This window comes from Physeter macrocephalus, chromosome 13 (genome assembly GCF_002837175.3).
Source record: "Physeter macrocephalus isolate SW-GA chromosome 13, ASM283717v5, whole genome shotgun sequence".
Classification (NCBI taxonomy): domain Eukaryota; kingdom Metazoa; phylum Chordata; class Mammalia; order Artiodactyla; family Physeteridae; genus Physeter; species Physeter macrocephalus.
The window spans coordinates 12,649,348-12,665,715 of record NC_041226.1 but is presented as its reverse complement, the minus strand read 5'-3'; the positions used below and the strand labels follow the sequence as shown (position 1 = coordinate 12,665,715).

At 46.0% G+C, this 16,368-nt stretch overlaps 1 protein-coding gene across 4 annotated transcripts in view; it reads left to right on the top strand.

Annotated features, from left to right (window-relative positions):
- The first annotated feature begins 2,322 nt into the window (after nucleotides 1-2,322).
- Nucleotides 2,323-16,368, top strand: part of DCLK1 (doublecortin like kinase 1) — a 334,804-nt gene continuing 320,758 nt past the window's right edge. For all 4 annotated transcript variants that reach the window (XM_028497940.2, XM_028497941.1, XM_024125852.3 and 1 more), the window contains exons 1-2: nucleotides 2,323-2,427; nucleotides 7,595-7,989. In XM_028497940.2, coding sequence (XP_028353741.1) covers nucleotides 7,614-7,989 — 376 coding nt within the window. In that variant the 5' untranslated portion in view covers nucleotides 2,323-2,427; nucleotides 7,595-7,613. The remainder of the gene's footprint in view (nucleotides 2,428-7,594; nucleotides 7,990-16,368) is intronic.

Genomic DNA, 16,368 nt, shown 5'->3' with positions numbered 1-16,368 from the left:
AATAAGAAAATGTACCAAAGCCCCCAGCACAGCAAAAAGCAAGTGCTCAGTTAACAGGAGCCACCGACAGAACAGTGTCCAAGCCATTGTCATCTTGCAGGATGCAGAGCTGCGGCTGCTTCGAGCAGCAATTGGGGTACCCAGCTTAAAAGGAGTTAACTTTGGGGAGTTAGAGTGAGACCTCTGTTGCCTTCAGATTTTCATGGAGAAAAGGGTCAGTCACTTCTCTGGTCAGTATCCTTGTGATGTATTGGAAGTAACGTCAGTTTTTGAAAATTATTTGAACTAGGAGTTTCCTGATTAAATTTCACTTCAATTAGGAATTATTATTGAATAGCAGTTAGATTTGCCGAAGACTACCCTGGAAATAATTTAGGCACTTCTGTAGTTACTTCTGTCAGGTCACTGGGTACAATTTGTTACCATCCTCCTGTCCTGGCTAAATGATATGACGATGGTATATTGGCTGGTGGGTACTATTCAGTGTGCCCACCTAGTTATCAGTTGCCCTTTGGTGTCCTGAAAGGGTTAATGATGCCCAGCTATTTCTAGTGAGAGCACATTGCAACTGGGAGAATCAAACTCAAAGGTGTTTCTTTGGACAGTATCTGCATATCCCAGAGAGAAGACCTAGGAAAGAGGTAAGATACAGTTGAGCTACTTAAAGTGCTTAAGAAATGACCCTGACAGAATATCCATAGGGGCAAGGAGATGGAATATATTTCTTGCTTTAGCATTTTGGCAGAAATCCGTTGGCATCTGTCACATGAAAGATAAACAGAAGCTTTGATTTCCCTTCTCAAAATACACTTGGCTTCTTTCTCTGCACTTACCCCTTGGCCCTCATTCTGATTAGAATTTGAAGGAACAGGCTCAGTACTTTGCATTTAGTTAATTTGGTGAGTTCATTGTACTCTCATCCCTGGGCTATTCAGTAGTTCAAAAATAAATATTGCAGCACTTGTTGAATATGTAACATGCATCTCTTTTGAGCTGCCTTTTATAACAAAGGGTAGTTAGTTAGTATTTACATAATACTTTGAAAGTATTTCAGAATAGCTCTTATTAATAATAACTAGTCAAATACATAATGGCTCAGCTGACAAGAGAAAAAATTTTGATTTTCTATTGAAAAGTGAAAAGCTCAGGGAGAGATGCACGTGTATTTGTGTATGTACAGTATTTGGGACAAATACATGTCTCAAGGGACAGTCAGGAGGTTAACTGGACCAAAATTCAGGCTGCCCACTGAACCAGGCTAAGGTTTGCCAGAAGTCTGCGACCTGATTCTTGGACTTCCGTGCAAAAACTGGAGGAAGCTGTGAGCAGCCTGAGCTTTGAGAACATTCCTGGCCCCCGGGGTGTGTGTGTGGTGGAGGCTTATGTGAGCTCATGGGGCTTTCCAGCGCTGACCGCCAGCCTTGGCAGGCACGAGGGGTCCAGTAAAGAAACTTGGCCTTTAAGTTATCAAGGGCCTGTTGTGACACATACTCAGCTCCAAGCAGAGATCACTGTTTCAAGGGTGACTCAAGTCTGGGGGTCAAGTGGAGATGATGGGTGGGATCTATGCGCAGATCTGGCCCTTCCCAATTAGGGGGCCTGAGGGTGACACTAGTGCGGGTAGGTTGGGAGGGTCTGGGGATGGTCCTCCCAGGAGGTGCTGCATGGATGTGTCCTGGGTGAGAAGTGATGACAGGGCCATCACGTTGGCTTTCATGATTCTGGGAAAGGTGTCAAACCATGAGGTCACATCGAAGTGTGTGTACAGTGGGGTTGGGGGTGGGGAGGAACTGTTTCCCTTGCCTCCCTTGAGGCAGGGGGTCTCACTGCTCGGCCACACCTCACGTCTCCGCCTTGCACGTTTCCTGGTTCAGACCCGGTCCACGTTCTCTCCGCCTGTCCCCAGGTCCACCACCGACCGGCCCCAATCTCCAGACAACCACTCCCGGGGCCTGGGGAGGTTAAGGGGTTTGCTCCAGCCAGATGCACTGAGGTCGCGGCGGCGGGAGAACGCGCGGGGGAGGAGGCGGCCCGGGGCGCAGCCGTGGTGGGCGCGCTCTGCCCAGAGGGGCGGGGACGCCGGGCGCGCACGCGGAGGAGGAGGGAGCGGGGTGGGCGGGGGAGCGAGTGCGCCGCTAGAGCAGGGAGCGCGCCCGCCGCCGCCGCCGCCGCCGCCCTCCTCCGGTGAGAGGCAGGAGTGAGGCTGTGCGAAGCGCCGCATTTCGATAAGGAGCGGCAGAGGCGCGTCCCTCCGCTAGCGGCTGCAGCCCAGACGCCCGCGGTCCAGCAGCGGCCGCCGCCCAGTCCCGGCCCCGCCGCCGCCCCGCAGCCCCGCGGCCAGGCCGCGCCCAGCCCCGCGGAGACAGCACCAGGAGGCGGCTCCGAGCGCGGCCACAAAGACCCCCGGCGGCGTCTCTCCGCGGACCGGTGCGTGGTTTGCCTTCGCCGGGGAAGGGAGCCGAGGGGCGGGCCGGCCGGGGGGCCCCTCCGGGGGCCCGGCAGCGCCCACGCCGCCCGCAACCGCGGGGTCCGGGGGAGCGCGGGCGCGGAGGGCAGGCGGGCGCCCCCTCGGCCTCCGCCGCCGCCGCCCTTCCCGCCGTTCCTCGAAAGGAGCTGCCCGGCCGCGGCCGGGGGCAGTGTGTGCAGGCGGCCCTGGGGCTGCTGGCACCTGCCTCTTTTGTCTGGTGCCACCGGGCTGAAAACGGGGAGTCGGGCGAGCGGGGCCCCCATTCTTTCGGCCGCCTTGTTAGTGGAGATGGAGAGCTAGGGCGGAGGAGCTGGGCCAGGTGTTTGTCATTGTCAGAATTGGCCGCGGAGCGAGGACCAAGTGTGCGTCCAGAAGGAGTGGTCGGGCCGGGCCTCTTGTTGTGTGCGTGCTTCCCCGTGGGCCCGGGAGGGTGGTGTGTGCTTGAGGACGGGGCGGTCCGTGCGGGGGCGGTGACTGCATTGTGGGTGCTGCAAGCACGTTTGCGGGGGCCTCGAGTTCCCTCGGGGACAGCGGGGCTGCCCCGTGTACAAATTAGTACCTGCAGTGCTAACAGCCTGCGGAGAGGAAATGGCATTTCCCTCCTAGCGGGAAACGCACGCCCAACCCCGCACGGCCCCCCACAAAAGAGGCCGCTGCTGAAAACCGGGTCTGCTGGGAATCGCTGCTGCATTGGGCCAGGAGATGCTTGCAGGAGATGGAGCGGTTGAAAGGTTTCATTCAGGCCGGCTTGCTCTCCCCGCCTCTATGAATGTGTGTCCAGATTCTGGTGCACACGCGTTCAGCGGCCAAACGGCAGGGTGTTCCATGAATACGTTTTATGAATGTTGCTAAATATATCTCTTTTCGCCGGGAAAGTAGGACAGCCTTTTAAGTATGAAATGTCACATGAATGCGGGTCAGAAGGATTTTAAGAGAGGTTATATGTAGGAACAGTGTAAAAGGTATGCACACATCCTGTGATATCTGTGTCCAGGGTGGCGCATGCACACTGAAGGTGTGTTTGCCTCTTCGTGTGTGCCTGTCCATCCACCTACATCCTAATCCCACTGGCAAAATGTGCCTTGGGACCTCCAGGTCTAGCATCTATTTAGATGTGGTAGCATTTATGCCAAATCTTTTCTTGAGGTGTGTGTAATCTCCAAGACAGGAACTCGTGTGCTCATCTAGAGAAGGATGAACACACAGTTTCTTCAAAATGGTGAGAAATCCCATAGAGAGCAGTCGAAGAAGCTGATTTCTTGGCCTGGCAGTGTTTATAGGAAAATCTCTGATAAGACCCAGGCCTGGTCTTCCCCACCCAAGCCTCTGTGGCTTAGGTGGTGTGGTTACCTACTTGGTCCCAGGACACATGTGTGCCCAGGCCCTTAGCCATCTATGGTCTGTGAACACGTGGCTGTGCCCTTTAGCCAGCTTCCCTGCAGAAAGTGGGGACCTGTGGAAGCCCAGTGAATCTTCCTCAGGAGCTCTTGATTTGAATATATGACTAAGCCAGTGGAATTGCTGAGCCAGCCAAACAGGGGAAAGAATACCTATTTTGAAGCCGCACATAATATCTGGAACACGAGGATGTCTAGTGTGGTTTTTGACATTCATTTAGTGGTGGCTGTAGCCTTGAGAATGATTTCACTTGGGAGTGTGGTTTTTCTTTGTCACCAACATCGTTGCCTACTCTGGGGCAGACTCAGTGAAGGGAAGTAAAAGATGTGGGCCCTGCTGTGGTTGAACACATGATCCACTTTGGAGAAATATACAAATAAAATCAACTTTTCTCTATTTTAACTTGATTTTTTTTTTTTTTTCCATTTGGTGTGGAATTCTTGGTTCTAGAAGCCCGTTCCCTCAAGGGAATTCCAACAGTTGCTAAATTATTTGACCTTTGCAGATTGCGAATCAACAAGAGCCCCTTGGAATTAGATTTGCACTCTGGTGACACAATTGTGCCATCCTTTCTGCATGTCCTGCATGTTTTCTTTTGGTATATCTGGATTTGGGAGGAAATGCCTAGGGTTGGAAGAATGATTACCACTACCTTTAAAAAATAAAACAAAACCTTCAACAGCCAATCTGATCTTTATACTTTACGAAGTTTGAAGAGTCTAGTGAGGTGGCATGGGTTTTTGAGTACTGGCAGCATCATCCCCCCAACACACACATCCCTTTTGGAAGACCAAAGAACTCCTTTTAAAAACAGATAGGGCTTCCGTGGTGGCGCAGTGGTTGAGAATCCGCCTGCCAATGCAGGGGACACGGGTTCGTGCCCCGGTCCGGGAAGATCCCACATGCCGCGGAGCGGCTGGGCCCGTGAGCCATGGCCGCTGAGCCTGTGCGTCCGGAGCCTGTGCTCCGCAACGGGAGAGGCCGCGACAATGAGAGGCCCGCGTACCGCAAAAAAAACAACAACAACAGATAATTAAAAAGAGTAGGAGCAGTTATGATATCAGGGGCAAAATATTGGCTCTGTTGATTAATAGCTGTCTGAAGGATTGGATATCAACTAATAATTGTTTTGAAGTTATCTAACTTCAAAATCAATGCCACCAGTTCATACCTACCTATATATGGTATATTTTTTTCTGGAAAATGCAAATTTAGACTGTTACAAGTTAAGTTATTTTTTATTTTTTTAATTTTTTTGTGGTATGCGGGCCTCTCTCTGCTGTGGCCTCTCCCGCTGCCGAGCACAGGCTCCGGACGCGCAGGCTCAGCGGCCATGGCTCACGGGCTCAGCCGCTGCGCGGCATGCGGGATCCTCCCGGACCGGGGCGCGAACCCGGTTCCCCCGCATCGGCAGGCGGACGCGCAACCACCGCGCCACCAGGGAAGCCCCACAAGTTAAGTTATTGAGTGGCATGAGGCAGTTTGCATATTTGGAGGAAAAAAATACACAGAACCGATAATCACTCCGGATTGAATCCCAGCCCACTGCTTCCTGCACCATCCGCGTCAGCAGTAGAAGCATGAGCAGGCAAAGACGTTGATGGCCTGGTGACCGCTGCCTGGTCTCTGTGCACACGACGTCTTTGGCAGTGAAGTGGCCTGCCCAAGGTCACAGAGCTAGTGAGGAGTGAGGGCTTTAAACACCTTACTTTACACGTGCTGATGGGCCAATGCCAGGGGGTTTAGGCCTCTAGGACAGAGTGCACAGGTCGGAAAGGAGGGAGTGCCAGCTTCAGAGGCAGTTGGAGTAAATCTGGGTTCGAGTCCCAAGGCCCTCAGTTCTGTCTTTGGGACCCTGGATACATGCTGTACTCATCCTCAGTCACAGTGATATCCCCTCCCTCGCTGGACTGGCAGGAGGTTTAGAGGGCGCTTTTAGCATATTACACGGCCATTGATCGCCACGAAATAGTGTCAGGTACGTCACAGACATTCGATAAATGTGAGCTTTTCCCACTCCACTCATTTCAGGAGTGCACAGTCTCTAGCAGTCATGAAGCTTTTGAGCATGAATTTGTAGCCATTCTGAATGGATCAGAGGTCAGTTTACTGAGGGTGAAGGAAAGGTCAGGGAGGCTTGGCAGTACTTTGGGTTGGTTTGGACTGACCTGCGGAAAGGTGACATCGTCTGTGTGGTGGGATTTGGGGAGCACTTATAAGGTTCTTGCCCCCCAGCTTTCCATTTCCCTTAAACTCTATTTCAATATGCCTGAAACTTTGTCTTTAAAACTTCTTTCCTTTGAATGTTGAGGTTTGCCCACTTTCTAGCTTGCCCTGTTTAAAACACGGGTCCCCTGTGAGGGGCAACAGCACAAGCCCTTATCAGCTAACCGCTGAGCAAGGATGAATTTGATCCCACAGGCAGCTGCTGATGACAGGGCTCCACGGAAAGTCAAATGGGGACCGCAGGGGCACAGGTGTACCTTTCAGAAGGTCACGAGATGGAAATCCGCGGCGGGGGCGGGAAGCTCACCTGGAGCCTCCCTTACCGGAGGGAGAGGTTCTGTTCCTACTAGTTCTCTTGTGACAAAGTCAGGAACAGAATGGCAGATTTTATTAATAAAAATATTAATACTTATCACAGGGTAGACATTACCCTAAGTGCTTCATGTGTTTTAACTTATTTAATAGCTGATGTTAACTATGAGGTAGGTACTGTTATCTTTTCCACGTGTGATTCAGGAAATTGAGGCTTAAAGATGTTGAACAAGTAGATTTCTCAAGGTTACACAGCTCATACGGGGTCAGGTCTCGGTCAACATCTTCAAATCTCGATGTCCTCAACCACACAGACAGAGAGAGCCTTAGTGGAAGCAAAGGCCAAGTGCCCCAAAGAAGTAGCTTCCATCCCTTCTTGTTCTTCTTGTTGCTGAGCTGCTTCTCCTTTTCCTTCTTCTTTTCTGCCCCTGCCTCCTTCCCTTTTTCCTCCCTCCCCCGCCTTCCTTTTTCTTCTTCTTTTTTTTTTTAATCCACCTTATCTGAAGCATTAAATATAAGTAAATGAGTTATGGTGAGTCCACTGTTTAAGTAAATTTCAATTCAATATGTGAATATGTTGGAAAATCTCTTTTAAGTGGTAGAATCTACAGATTTTTTGCTCTTGGTCTAGCCATGGAGAGTACAAACACTAGGTAAAATGTTTACAGTCTGACTCTTAAATGCTACCTGCCCTCTTTTGATGCCTGGTCCACCACCACCGCTATATCTTGTATCTTTAGCCCTGTAGTGAAATGAAAGCTCATTTCCTACCTACCCTTGAAGTCAGGCAAACCTGGGGCAGAGTTCTAGATTCAGGCATTTCTCAACTGAATTACTTGGAGAAATTTAGGAGAAATTTTTCTGTGCCTCAATTTCTTCATCTGTAAATTGGGTTAATAATACTTTGAAACGTTTGTTGTGACTTTTGGAAATAATAGCTGTTCAAAGCCTGACGTGCTAGGTGGTCAGTGCATACAGCCGTATTCTGACAAAACGGGTTGATTAATAAGCTGTTTCCACTGGGTCTGCCTCTTCTCTTTCTTTGTCTTTTCTCTCCCAACTTGATAATTCATATTAAACATATCATCGATTTTAGCAGTATCTCCATCAGCTGCTCTCAAGCTGAGCCTTTCAAATCAGGGTGCTAAAATAACATCATTGTGTGGCTGTTTGTGTTTCTGTGCCTCCCAGGTTCAACTTTAACTCCGTCATGTCCTTCGGCAGAGACATGGAGCTGGAGCACTTCGATGAAAGGGATAAGGCGCAGAGATACAGCCGAGGGTCGCGGGTGAACGGGCTGCCCAGCCCCACGCACAGCGCCCACTGCAGCTTCTACCGAACCCGCACGCTGCAGACCCTCAGCTCTGAGAAGAAGGCCAAGAAAGTTCGTTTCTATCGCAACGGAGATCGATACTTCAAAGGGATTGTGTATGCCATCTCCCCAGACCGATTCCGATCTTTTGAGGCCCTGCTGGCTGATTTGACCCGAACTCTGTCGGATAACGTGAATTTGCCCCAGGGGGTGAGAACAATCTACACCATTGATGGGCTTAAGAAGATTTCCAGCCTGGACCAGCTGCTGGAAGGTGAGAGCTGGGAGATACCTCCCAAGTGACCCTAGGGCATATGGCATCGGTTCCCACAGGTCCATATCATTCTCACCATCTTCTGCTTGGTCTCTAAGAGACAGCATTCAGCCTTGTGGCTGTGATCCTTACTGCTCCACATGGTGGAGAGTTCACCTGTCTGTACAGTAGTGTAAAAAGAGAAGAACCCAACAAACCTAATGGTATTCGATCAGGTAGCTTATAATAATGGGCTGAGGGAAAAAGTGTCTTAATTCTACAGCATCCTCTCTGTTTCTTCTCACACCCATGCTACGTTAATTTTAAAAGTCCATTTTTATATCTTTAATCACATAGTTCGTATTTATTTCTAGCTGCTAATTGAACTTTTGCTACCACATGTCTGAAAGTACTTGAACTGAAAATAACTAATAGATCATGAAATTTTTGAGTTTTAAGGAATCTTAGATAGGTATCAAACCTATTAATTTTTATCACTGGAAATTGAGGCCCCAGAATTCAAGTGACATATGTCTGTGGTTACATGGTAAGATAGTGTTGTTGCTGGACCAAAAATTAGATTTGCTGGCTATTCTCTCCAATATGATACATTTAAATATTAAAATTATTTTAAGGTTTGACTGATTTTTTTTTTTTTTTTTTTTTTTTTTTTTTTTTTGTGGTATGCGGGCCTCTCCTTGTTGCGGCCTCTCCCGTTGTGGAGCACAGGCTCCGGACGCGCAGGCTTAGCGGCCACGGCTCACGGGCCCAGCCGCTCCGCGGCATGTGGGATCCTCCCAGACCGGGGCGCGAACCCGGTTCCCCTGCATCGGCAGGCGGACGCGCAACCGCTGCGCCACCAGGGAAGCCCGGTTTGACTGATTTTAAGTTTAAAAGGATTGTTGTCTTTCTGTGGTATTTGAGGAGTTAATCTGCTCAGTTTATTTTTGTTAAGTTTAATGTAGGTTAACAGTGATCACCTATTTTAGACGTTTCATGTGGAAATAGGACTATTTGGGTCCACGGATGAGGCCTGGTGTCTTGTGCCAGCGGAGTAGGTTGCCTCCTCTGGAATATACGTGTCTCAGGACTGACCCTGTTTCAACAGGGCACGAGGTCTCTAATCACCTTAGAAATCATAATTGAAGTGAAATAACTTGGGAGAAAAATAACTGGGATTAAATTCATGCTGAGATGTAAATGAGGGTAGCCGATCCTCTTTGGAGAGTAGATTTTTCTAAGTTGAGGTCTCAAGGTCCTGATGGAAGTGGGAATGTGGGGAGAGCTTGATTTCACCCCGAGTTCATCTTTACTCCAGATGTATTTGCCCAGGCCCTGTAGTCTCTCTGGATCCTGGAGAAATGCCATGCCCTGACTGCACACAGGCAAGCATTGTGGTCTTCCTTTGGAATCAGAGTTTGTATGTGATTCAAGGCTGAGGGCTTCTCTGTCTTTCTCCCATTTCTCTTCCCTTAATCCCTTGGCAGGGATGCCACTCCACTCACAGTATGACTGCGCTCGAGAGGGTGTGGCGGGTTTGGTTATGTTTATTTTGTGGGGATTCACATCTCTTTTCGATGACTCATCACCCTGCTGAGATGCCTGTAGACTTGGCCTTTTTCCTTCTCAGATGCTGGAACTTCCAGTGAATTAAAGGGGAAGAATGAACATAAAATTTCTGTGTATCAGCTTTGATTTTTGTGCCTTGTCTTTTCATGACCTTGGAAAATACAGGATAAATAATTTGGTGAGATATTCCAAAGGATCTGGGTAAAGACCAAGTACAAAGTCAGGTGTATGAGCAGTCACCAAGTCATCCCTTTGAGGGCTGATGGTGGTGTAGGGAAAATATGCCAAGATCTCAAAGCACCTTCTAAAACATCCTGGGCTTGGCATTCTCTGCTCTAGAGTCACTTGTGCAACATCTGTGAGGGGGGAGGGTTACTTCAGTCAGTTTCTCACCCAGGATCGATCTTCACTCAGAAGTGGCAGAGATATTCCCATGATTCCCATCTGCCAAGGAGAAGGTGTGAGAGGTGGGAAATGACAGTACTTTATATCCAGGGACCAGCAAAATCATGGCATGCTCGCCACCATCTTCTTTGTCAGTTTTTTAGCACAAAAGAACACCTGCCCTGAGAGAGAGACTACTGTCCTGAGTGATGATGATAATGATAGCTCACAGGTATTGAGCATGTGTCTTGCACGTATGAACATTTTTCATTCTCACAATGATCCTAGGAGGTAGGTACTGTTATCATCCTCATAGTAAGATGAGAAAAGTGAGGCACAGTGTGGTTAAGTGATCTGCCAGAGTCGCACAGCAAGAAATAGTAGAGTTAGGATTTGAACCCAGGAGGGCTGGTACCAGCACTTGAGCTCATAACTACCACTAATAAGATACTGAGTGGGGTATTCTTAGTGGCTTTTTAAAATTGAAGTATAGTTGATTTACAATATTGTGTTAATTTCTGGTGTACAGCAAAGTGATTAAGAGATATATATATATATATATATATATATATTTTCTTAGTGGCTTTTAAATGAAATCTTATTGTATTAGCTTCTTCTTGAAAACAAATGTTTTTAACCTTGACTTAATTCCGGGAATGACAGATAGTGCTCCCAGAAACACTTTACTATTTTCATTTGCCTCCAAACACCTTTCTCCTTGATCAATAAGTTAACTGCAGATTGAATACTCTGATGTTAAAAAATTCCTTTTTGGAAAAAAATACCTTTTTCTGATTAAATAAATGGTAACTTTAGTAAAGTAGGTAAGTTCACTTATTGGCTGCATTTAAAAAATTTTTTCAGTTTAAACAGATTTTTTTTGTTCATTTATAACACTGACAGCATGCAGCTGCGCTTAGTGTTGAACTAGCTGGAAATTCATTTAGATTTGCCTCTTTGTCAATTATGTTTTTTGCTTAGTCTGATAAAATGCAAACCGTTGCTTCAGATTCATCATTAGGTTCATAGCTCCCACTTTACATACTAATTGTATGTAAACGTCAGTGCATGTTATTAGCTTCTCATTTCCCCTTCCAATATGATGATGTTTGCGTTTTAAGTTAAATCCTTTTTAGTGAGTGCTGCGACAAGTATATCTGACTTGTGATGGTTTTTTGTGAGTTTGTTCATTCTCACTTATCTCAGACTAGAAATTCTGACAATGTCGTATGTGGGTTTCTGTATTTATAAGGGTCTGATGGTCACTTTCACTGCTGTATTATTATTATGCCTAAATTTGGCTTAAAAATGTTGATAAAGCTAGCTCTTGGCCTGGAGTATAACTGTATGAGTGGGGTGTGTGTGTGTGTGAGTGTGGGTATATGCTTGATTGTGTGTCTATCTGTGCATGTATGTTTATCTACACACACGTACATGCACACACTTCAGAGTAGACCATGGATGACACTCCTAATCGTTTGCTTTCAAAATGGCCTTTATATGTTTAAAAAAACCGTGATGGTCAATAAGGAAGGTTGAATTGCAGGCCTGTTTCTGCAGGTGATTCACCTTGAGACGTGGCCTCATTTTCCCAATGTTGCCTCTTTTTACCCAGTTTTACACCGTTTGTATTCCACTGGAGCTATGCAGATGTTGTGAGGATAAATGAAGGAGTAACATGTAAAACCTTTGAACCCTTAGGAGAAAGATGTAATATACATCCCAAGCAGCAACTGATTGATTGGTTTTTCTCTATGGGTTGCTCAGGCGTTAGTGATGTGTGTGGAGGAATAGGCATTCCCCTTCCCCACACTTTTTTTTTTTTAATTAATTAATTTATTTTTGCTGTGTTGGGCCTTCATTTCTGCGCGAGGGCTTTCTCTAGTTGTGGCGAGCGGGGCCCACTCTTCATCGTGGTGCGCGGGCCTCTCACTATCGCGGCCTCTCTTGTTGCGGAGCACAGGCTCCAGACACGCAGGCTCAGTAGTGGTGGCTCACGGGCCCAGTTGCTCCGCGGCATGTGGGATCCTCCCAGACCAGGGCTCGAACCCGTGTCCCCTGCATCGGCAGGCGGATTCTCAACCACTGCGCCACCAGGGAAGCCCTTCCCCACACTTTTAAACAGACCTTTCTTTTCAGTGCAGTTTTAGGTTGGCAGAAAAATTGAGCAGAAAGTGCAGAGGTTTCCCATATCCCCCTGCTCCCACATGTGAACACCGTCTCCCACTGTCACCAGAGGGGTACGCTTGTTACAGTCAGTGAGCCAGCACCGACACGTCATTTATCACCCCAAGTCCGCAGTTTACACGAGGGCTCATCCTTGGTGTTGTACCTTCTGTGGGTTTGGATGGAGTTATAATGACATGTATCCATGACTGTGGTATCACGCAGAATAGTTTCACTGCCCTGAAAATCCTCTGTGTTCTGCCTCTTCATCCCACCCTGCCCCTGACCCCTGGTGTCCATTGATCTTTTTACTGTCTCAGTAACATCTTTTTTTTTTTTTTTTTTTCCAGTAACATCTTTTAACATCTTGTGTGAATGTAGGTCTGAAAGGGCCAGAGCGTTCCCTTTAAGCATTAGGATAAAAACGATGCAAGGATGCTATCTTCCGGATATACAAAAGTTAATTGGTACATGAGCTCTGCATGTATTAGAAACAAGTCCCTCTCTTCCTCGGCTCCCACACATGCTGTGACCCCCTCCCCGACGCATCCCCGCCCCACCATGGACACTGCCTGACTCCCGAGCCCCAGCATAAGGGCTTTTCCCAAGTCCCCATCAGAATTAACCTCTCAGGAATAAACCCAGACTTCACCCTACAGTCAGGGAATCTCTCTCCAACCATGATTTCCAGGGCCCCCAGCTCTCTTGGCAATTTTTCTTTCCCTTGACGTGGTGTCATCTAGTTTTTTTCTCTAATTCACTAGCTTACTCTGTGCCTCTCCCTGCTGCGTTGAGTTGTTTTTTTAAATTAAGTTTTGAAAAGCTATAAAACATGCCTCTCTAAAATTCCCCTGTGGCCAACAGTCTACTAGTAGTTTTTTGAGTGTCTGTCTCCTCAGAGTTACCAGTGCTTGTTAAGAAGGTACATATCAGTTGCCTGTAAGTTAACATACTGTGCTCACAGTTTGGCACCTTGCTTTGTGCACTTAACAATATAGCATAACACAAATCTAGAACCACTGTGATCTTTTTCCTGACTTCAGAGTAACCCTTTTTACAAATGTACCATTTTTTATTTATCCAGTCTTTTATTGATGGGCCTTTAGGTTGTGTCCAATCCTTTGTTATTAGAAACAGTTTTGCAGGGAATATCCTTGGATGTTAAGTTTTCCACTCATGTAGGAGAATATGCATAGGATCAATTCCTAGAAGTAATATTGCTGGATAGAGAGGTACAAGCATTAAATTTTTAAGAGCCATTGCAAAATTTCCCTTCATAGAAGTGGTACCAGTTTGTACTACCCATTAGTAATATGTGAGAGTGGCTGTTTTTCTACAAGACAGTGTTTTACCAGATGTTTTGTCACTTGCCAATCTGTTAAGGAAAGAAGAACATGTATCCTCTTATAGTTTTAATTTTCGTGTTCCCATATGTATTGTCTCTTCATAGCTTTTGACCATTTTTCTACCAGGTTGGGGTCTTTTTTGGTTGACTTCTAGGATTTTTTTTTCTTTTAAATATATTAGCCCTTTGTGATACTAATTTCAAGTATTTTTTTTCCAGATTGTCCTTAGTGATTTTGTTTATTGTGGTTTTTTTTTTCCAGATTTAACAAAATTATATAATCAAATGAATCAGTCTTTTCATTTATGGCTTGATTTTCATGCCCCTTGGGTCCTCTGTTCTCTGAGATTATAAAATTATTGCTCTTATTTTCTTCTAGTGTTTTTATGTTTTCATTAAAAATATTCTAATGAAAGTCATATTAGTATAATATTTGAGGAAAGGATTCAGTTCTATTTTTTCCAGTCTACCTGCCTCATTTTTAAAAGTTTTTATTTTGAAATTAATTTGTACTTAATAGAAGTGTCACAAAGATAGAAAATTCCCATATACTCTTGACCCAGATTCTCATGAGGGAATGACTTACACAGCCATGGTATTAATTATCAAAAGTAAAAACTAACTTGAGAACAATACTAGCAACTAAACTATGGGCTTTATTTTGCTTTCACCAATTTCTCCACCAGTGGCCTTTTTTCTGTTCCAGAATCACACATTGCATTTAGCTGTCCTGTCTCCTTCATCTCCTCCAAGCTGTGACAGTTCTTGGGTCTCTCTTTGTCTTTAATGACTTGACAGTTGGAAGAGTGCTGGCAGTTAGTTTGTAGCATGTCCTTCAACTTGGTTAACCCGGTGATTAGGTTGAAGTTATGCGTTTGTGGCCAGGATTCCACAGAAGCGAGGTTGCATCCTTCTCAGGGCATCATTTCAGGAGTATGTGCTGTTGCCATGTCATGTTGCTGGTGAGGTTAACTATGACCCATTTAACCAAGGAGGTGTCTGCCAGTTATCTTCCCTCTAAAGTTACTCTTTCCCCCTCTGTAATTAATAAATATTTTGAGGAGGAACTTTGCGGCTAGGTAGTAACTTTCACCCATGAATTTTGGCATTTCTTGCTGGATTTTGCCTGTACCAGTGATTAGGAAGCTGTTCAAAGGGTGATTTTCTGTTTTCCTCGTTACTTGCCTCACCTTTATACACAGGTCCCTTCACTTTCCTGTCTTTGGATCATCTACTGTGACGTCATCAACTCCATTATTTTAACCACTCTTTTAAGGCCAATTAGTCCCAGCTCAGACCTTTCTTCAGTGTTCCAGTCACCTGGATATGTTCACCCTATACTCTAATTCTGAGTCATTTCATCTCAACATGTATAGATGTGAACCCATTCTCTTATGTTATCCCGAATTTAATCCTCTTCTCATCTTCTGCATCTTGTTAAATGGTGTCACCATCTAATTCAACATCACCTTTGGCTTCTCCTTCTCTTCATCCCGCAAATCCAAGCTGTCACAACTTACTGTTGATTCTGCTTAAGACATTTCTGTAGTTTGTTTGCTCCTTTTCACCACCATTATTATAGTTTTCAAGTCCTCAATACTGTTTTAAAAGTATTACTTTTTAAATAAACCGTTTATTAATGGAAGTATATTAATTTACAGTGTTGTGTTACTTTCAGGCACAGCAAAGTGATTCAGTTATACATACATATATATCTATTCTTTTTCAGATTTTTTTCCATCATAGGTCACTATGAGAAATTGAATATAGTTCCCCATGCTATACAGCAGGTCCTTGTTATTTATATCTATTTAATATATACTATTGTGTATATGTTAATTCCAAACTCCTGGTTTATCTCCCCCCCCCACCACCTCCCGCTATCCCTTTTGGTAACCATAAGTTTATTTTATATGTCTGTGAGTCGATTTCTGTTTTGCAAGTAAGTTCCTTTGCGTCATTTTTTTTAGATTCCACATATAAGAAATATCATATGATCTTTGTCTTTCTCTGTCTGACTTACTTCACTTACTATGATAATCTCTAGGTCCACCCATGTTGCTGCAGATGGGATTATTTCATTCTTGTTATGGCTGAGTATATATATTCCATTGTATATATGTACCACATCATCTTTATCCATTTTTTTTTTTAGCGAAGGAGTGGCACATCTTTATACAGTGAGCATTATAGAAAATTGTGAAAGATGCAAACACGTTTAAAACAATTAAATAATGACTCCTCATATTCTTGCCCCTCGACTCTTGTCATCTCTTCCCCGTACTGTTGTAATAGTCTCCTAAGCTGAAACTGTATATCTTAGTTTTCCTTTTTCAGCTCGTTTTCTCTTTTCTTTTTATAGAACCTGTATTTGCCCCTGCTCTCCATTCCCATTACAGCCTCTCTTAGATGAGGTCCTTTAGGACACCTGTCCTGTACAGTGGGCTTCAAACCAGTTTTCCTGCACAGAGACCAGGCCACCGACAAAGCATCGCATACCTCACTTCTGCTTCACGGCGGCTCTCCCGCGAACGTAGAGGATACAGCCCTCAGTCTTTACCGTGTTTCTCTCAGCGGTCCTGTTCCTGCCCCTTCCTTCTCTTCTGGCTTGTCTCCCGTTACCCACTGATGCTGGGCTCAGCTGCTCTCTTTCCTTGTGTTTCCCCACCTCTGGGCCTCCTTGTCTCTGGGAGGAGGGTAAGATGGGTGTTCCTCCTGAGGGTGCACCACGGCATCATGCTGCAGTCCTGGCTCCGCAGGCCGACCAGCCGCAACTGAGTGCTGCTTCCACCTCTCCTGGCTGGGTGGCGCTGAGCAAGCTCCCTAGCTCCTCGTGGGTCATTGTGCTCTGGGAGAAGAGGTGTGTTAGTTCTTAGCTCACAGTATCTCGGTGAGGATTACAGGTAGCATGGCATGGGTTACAACAAGATCTACTG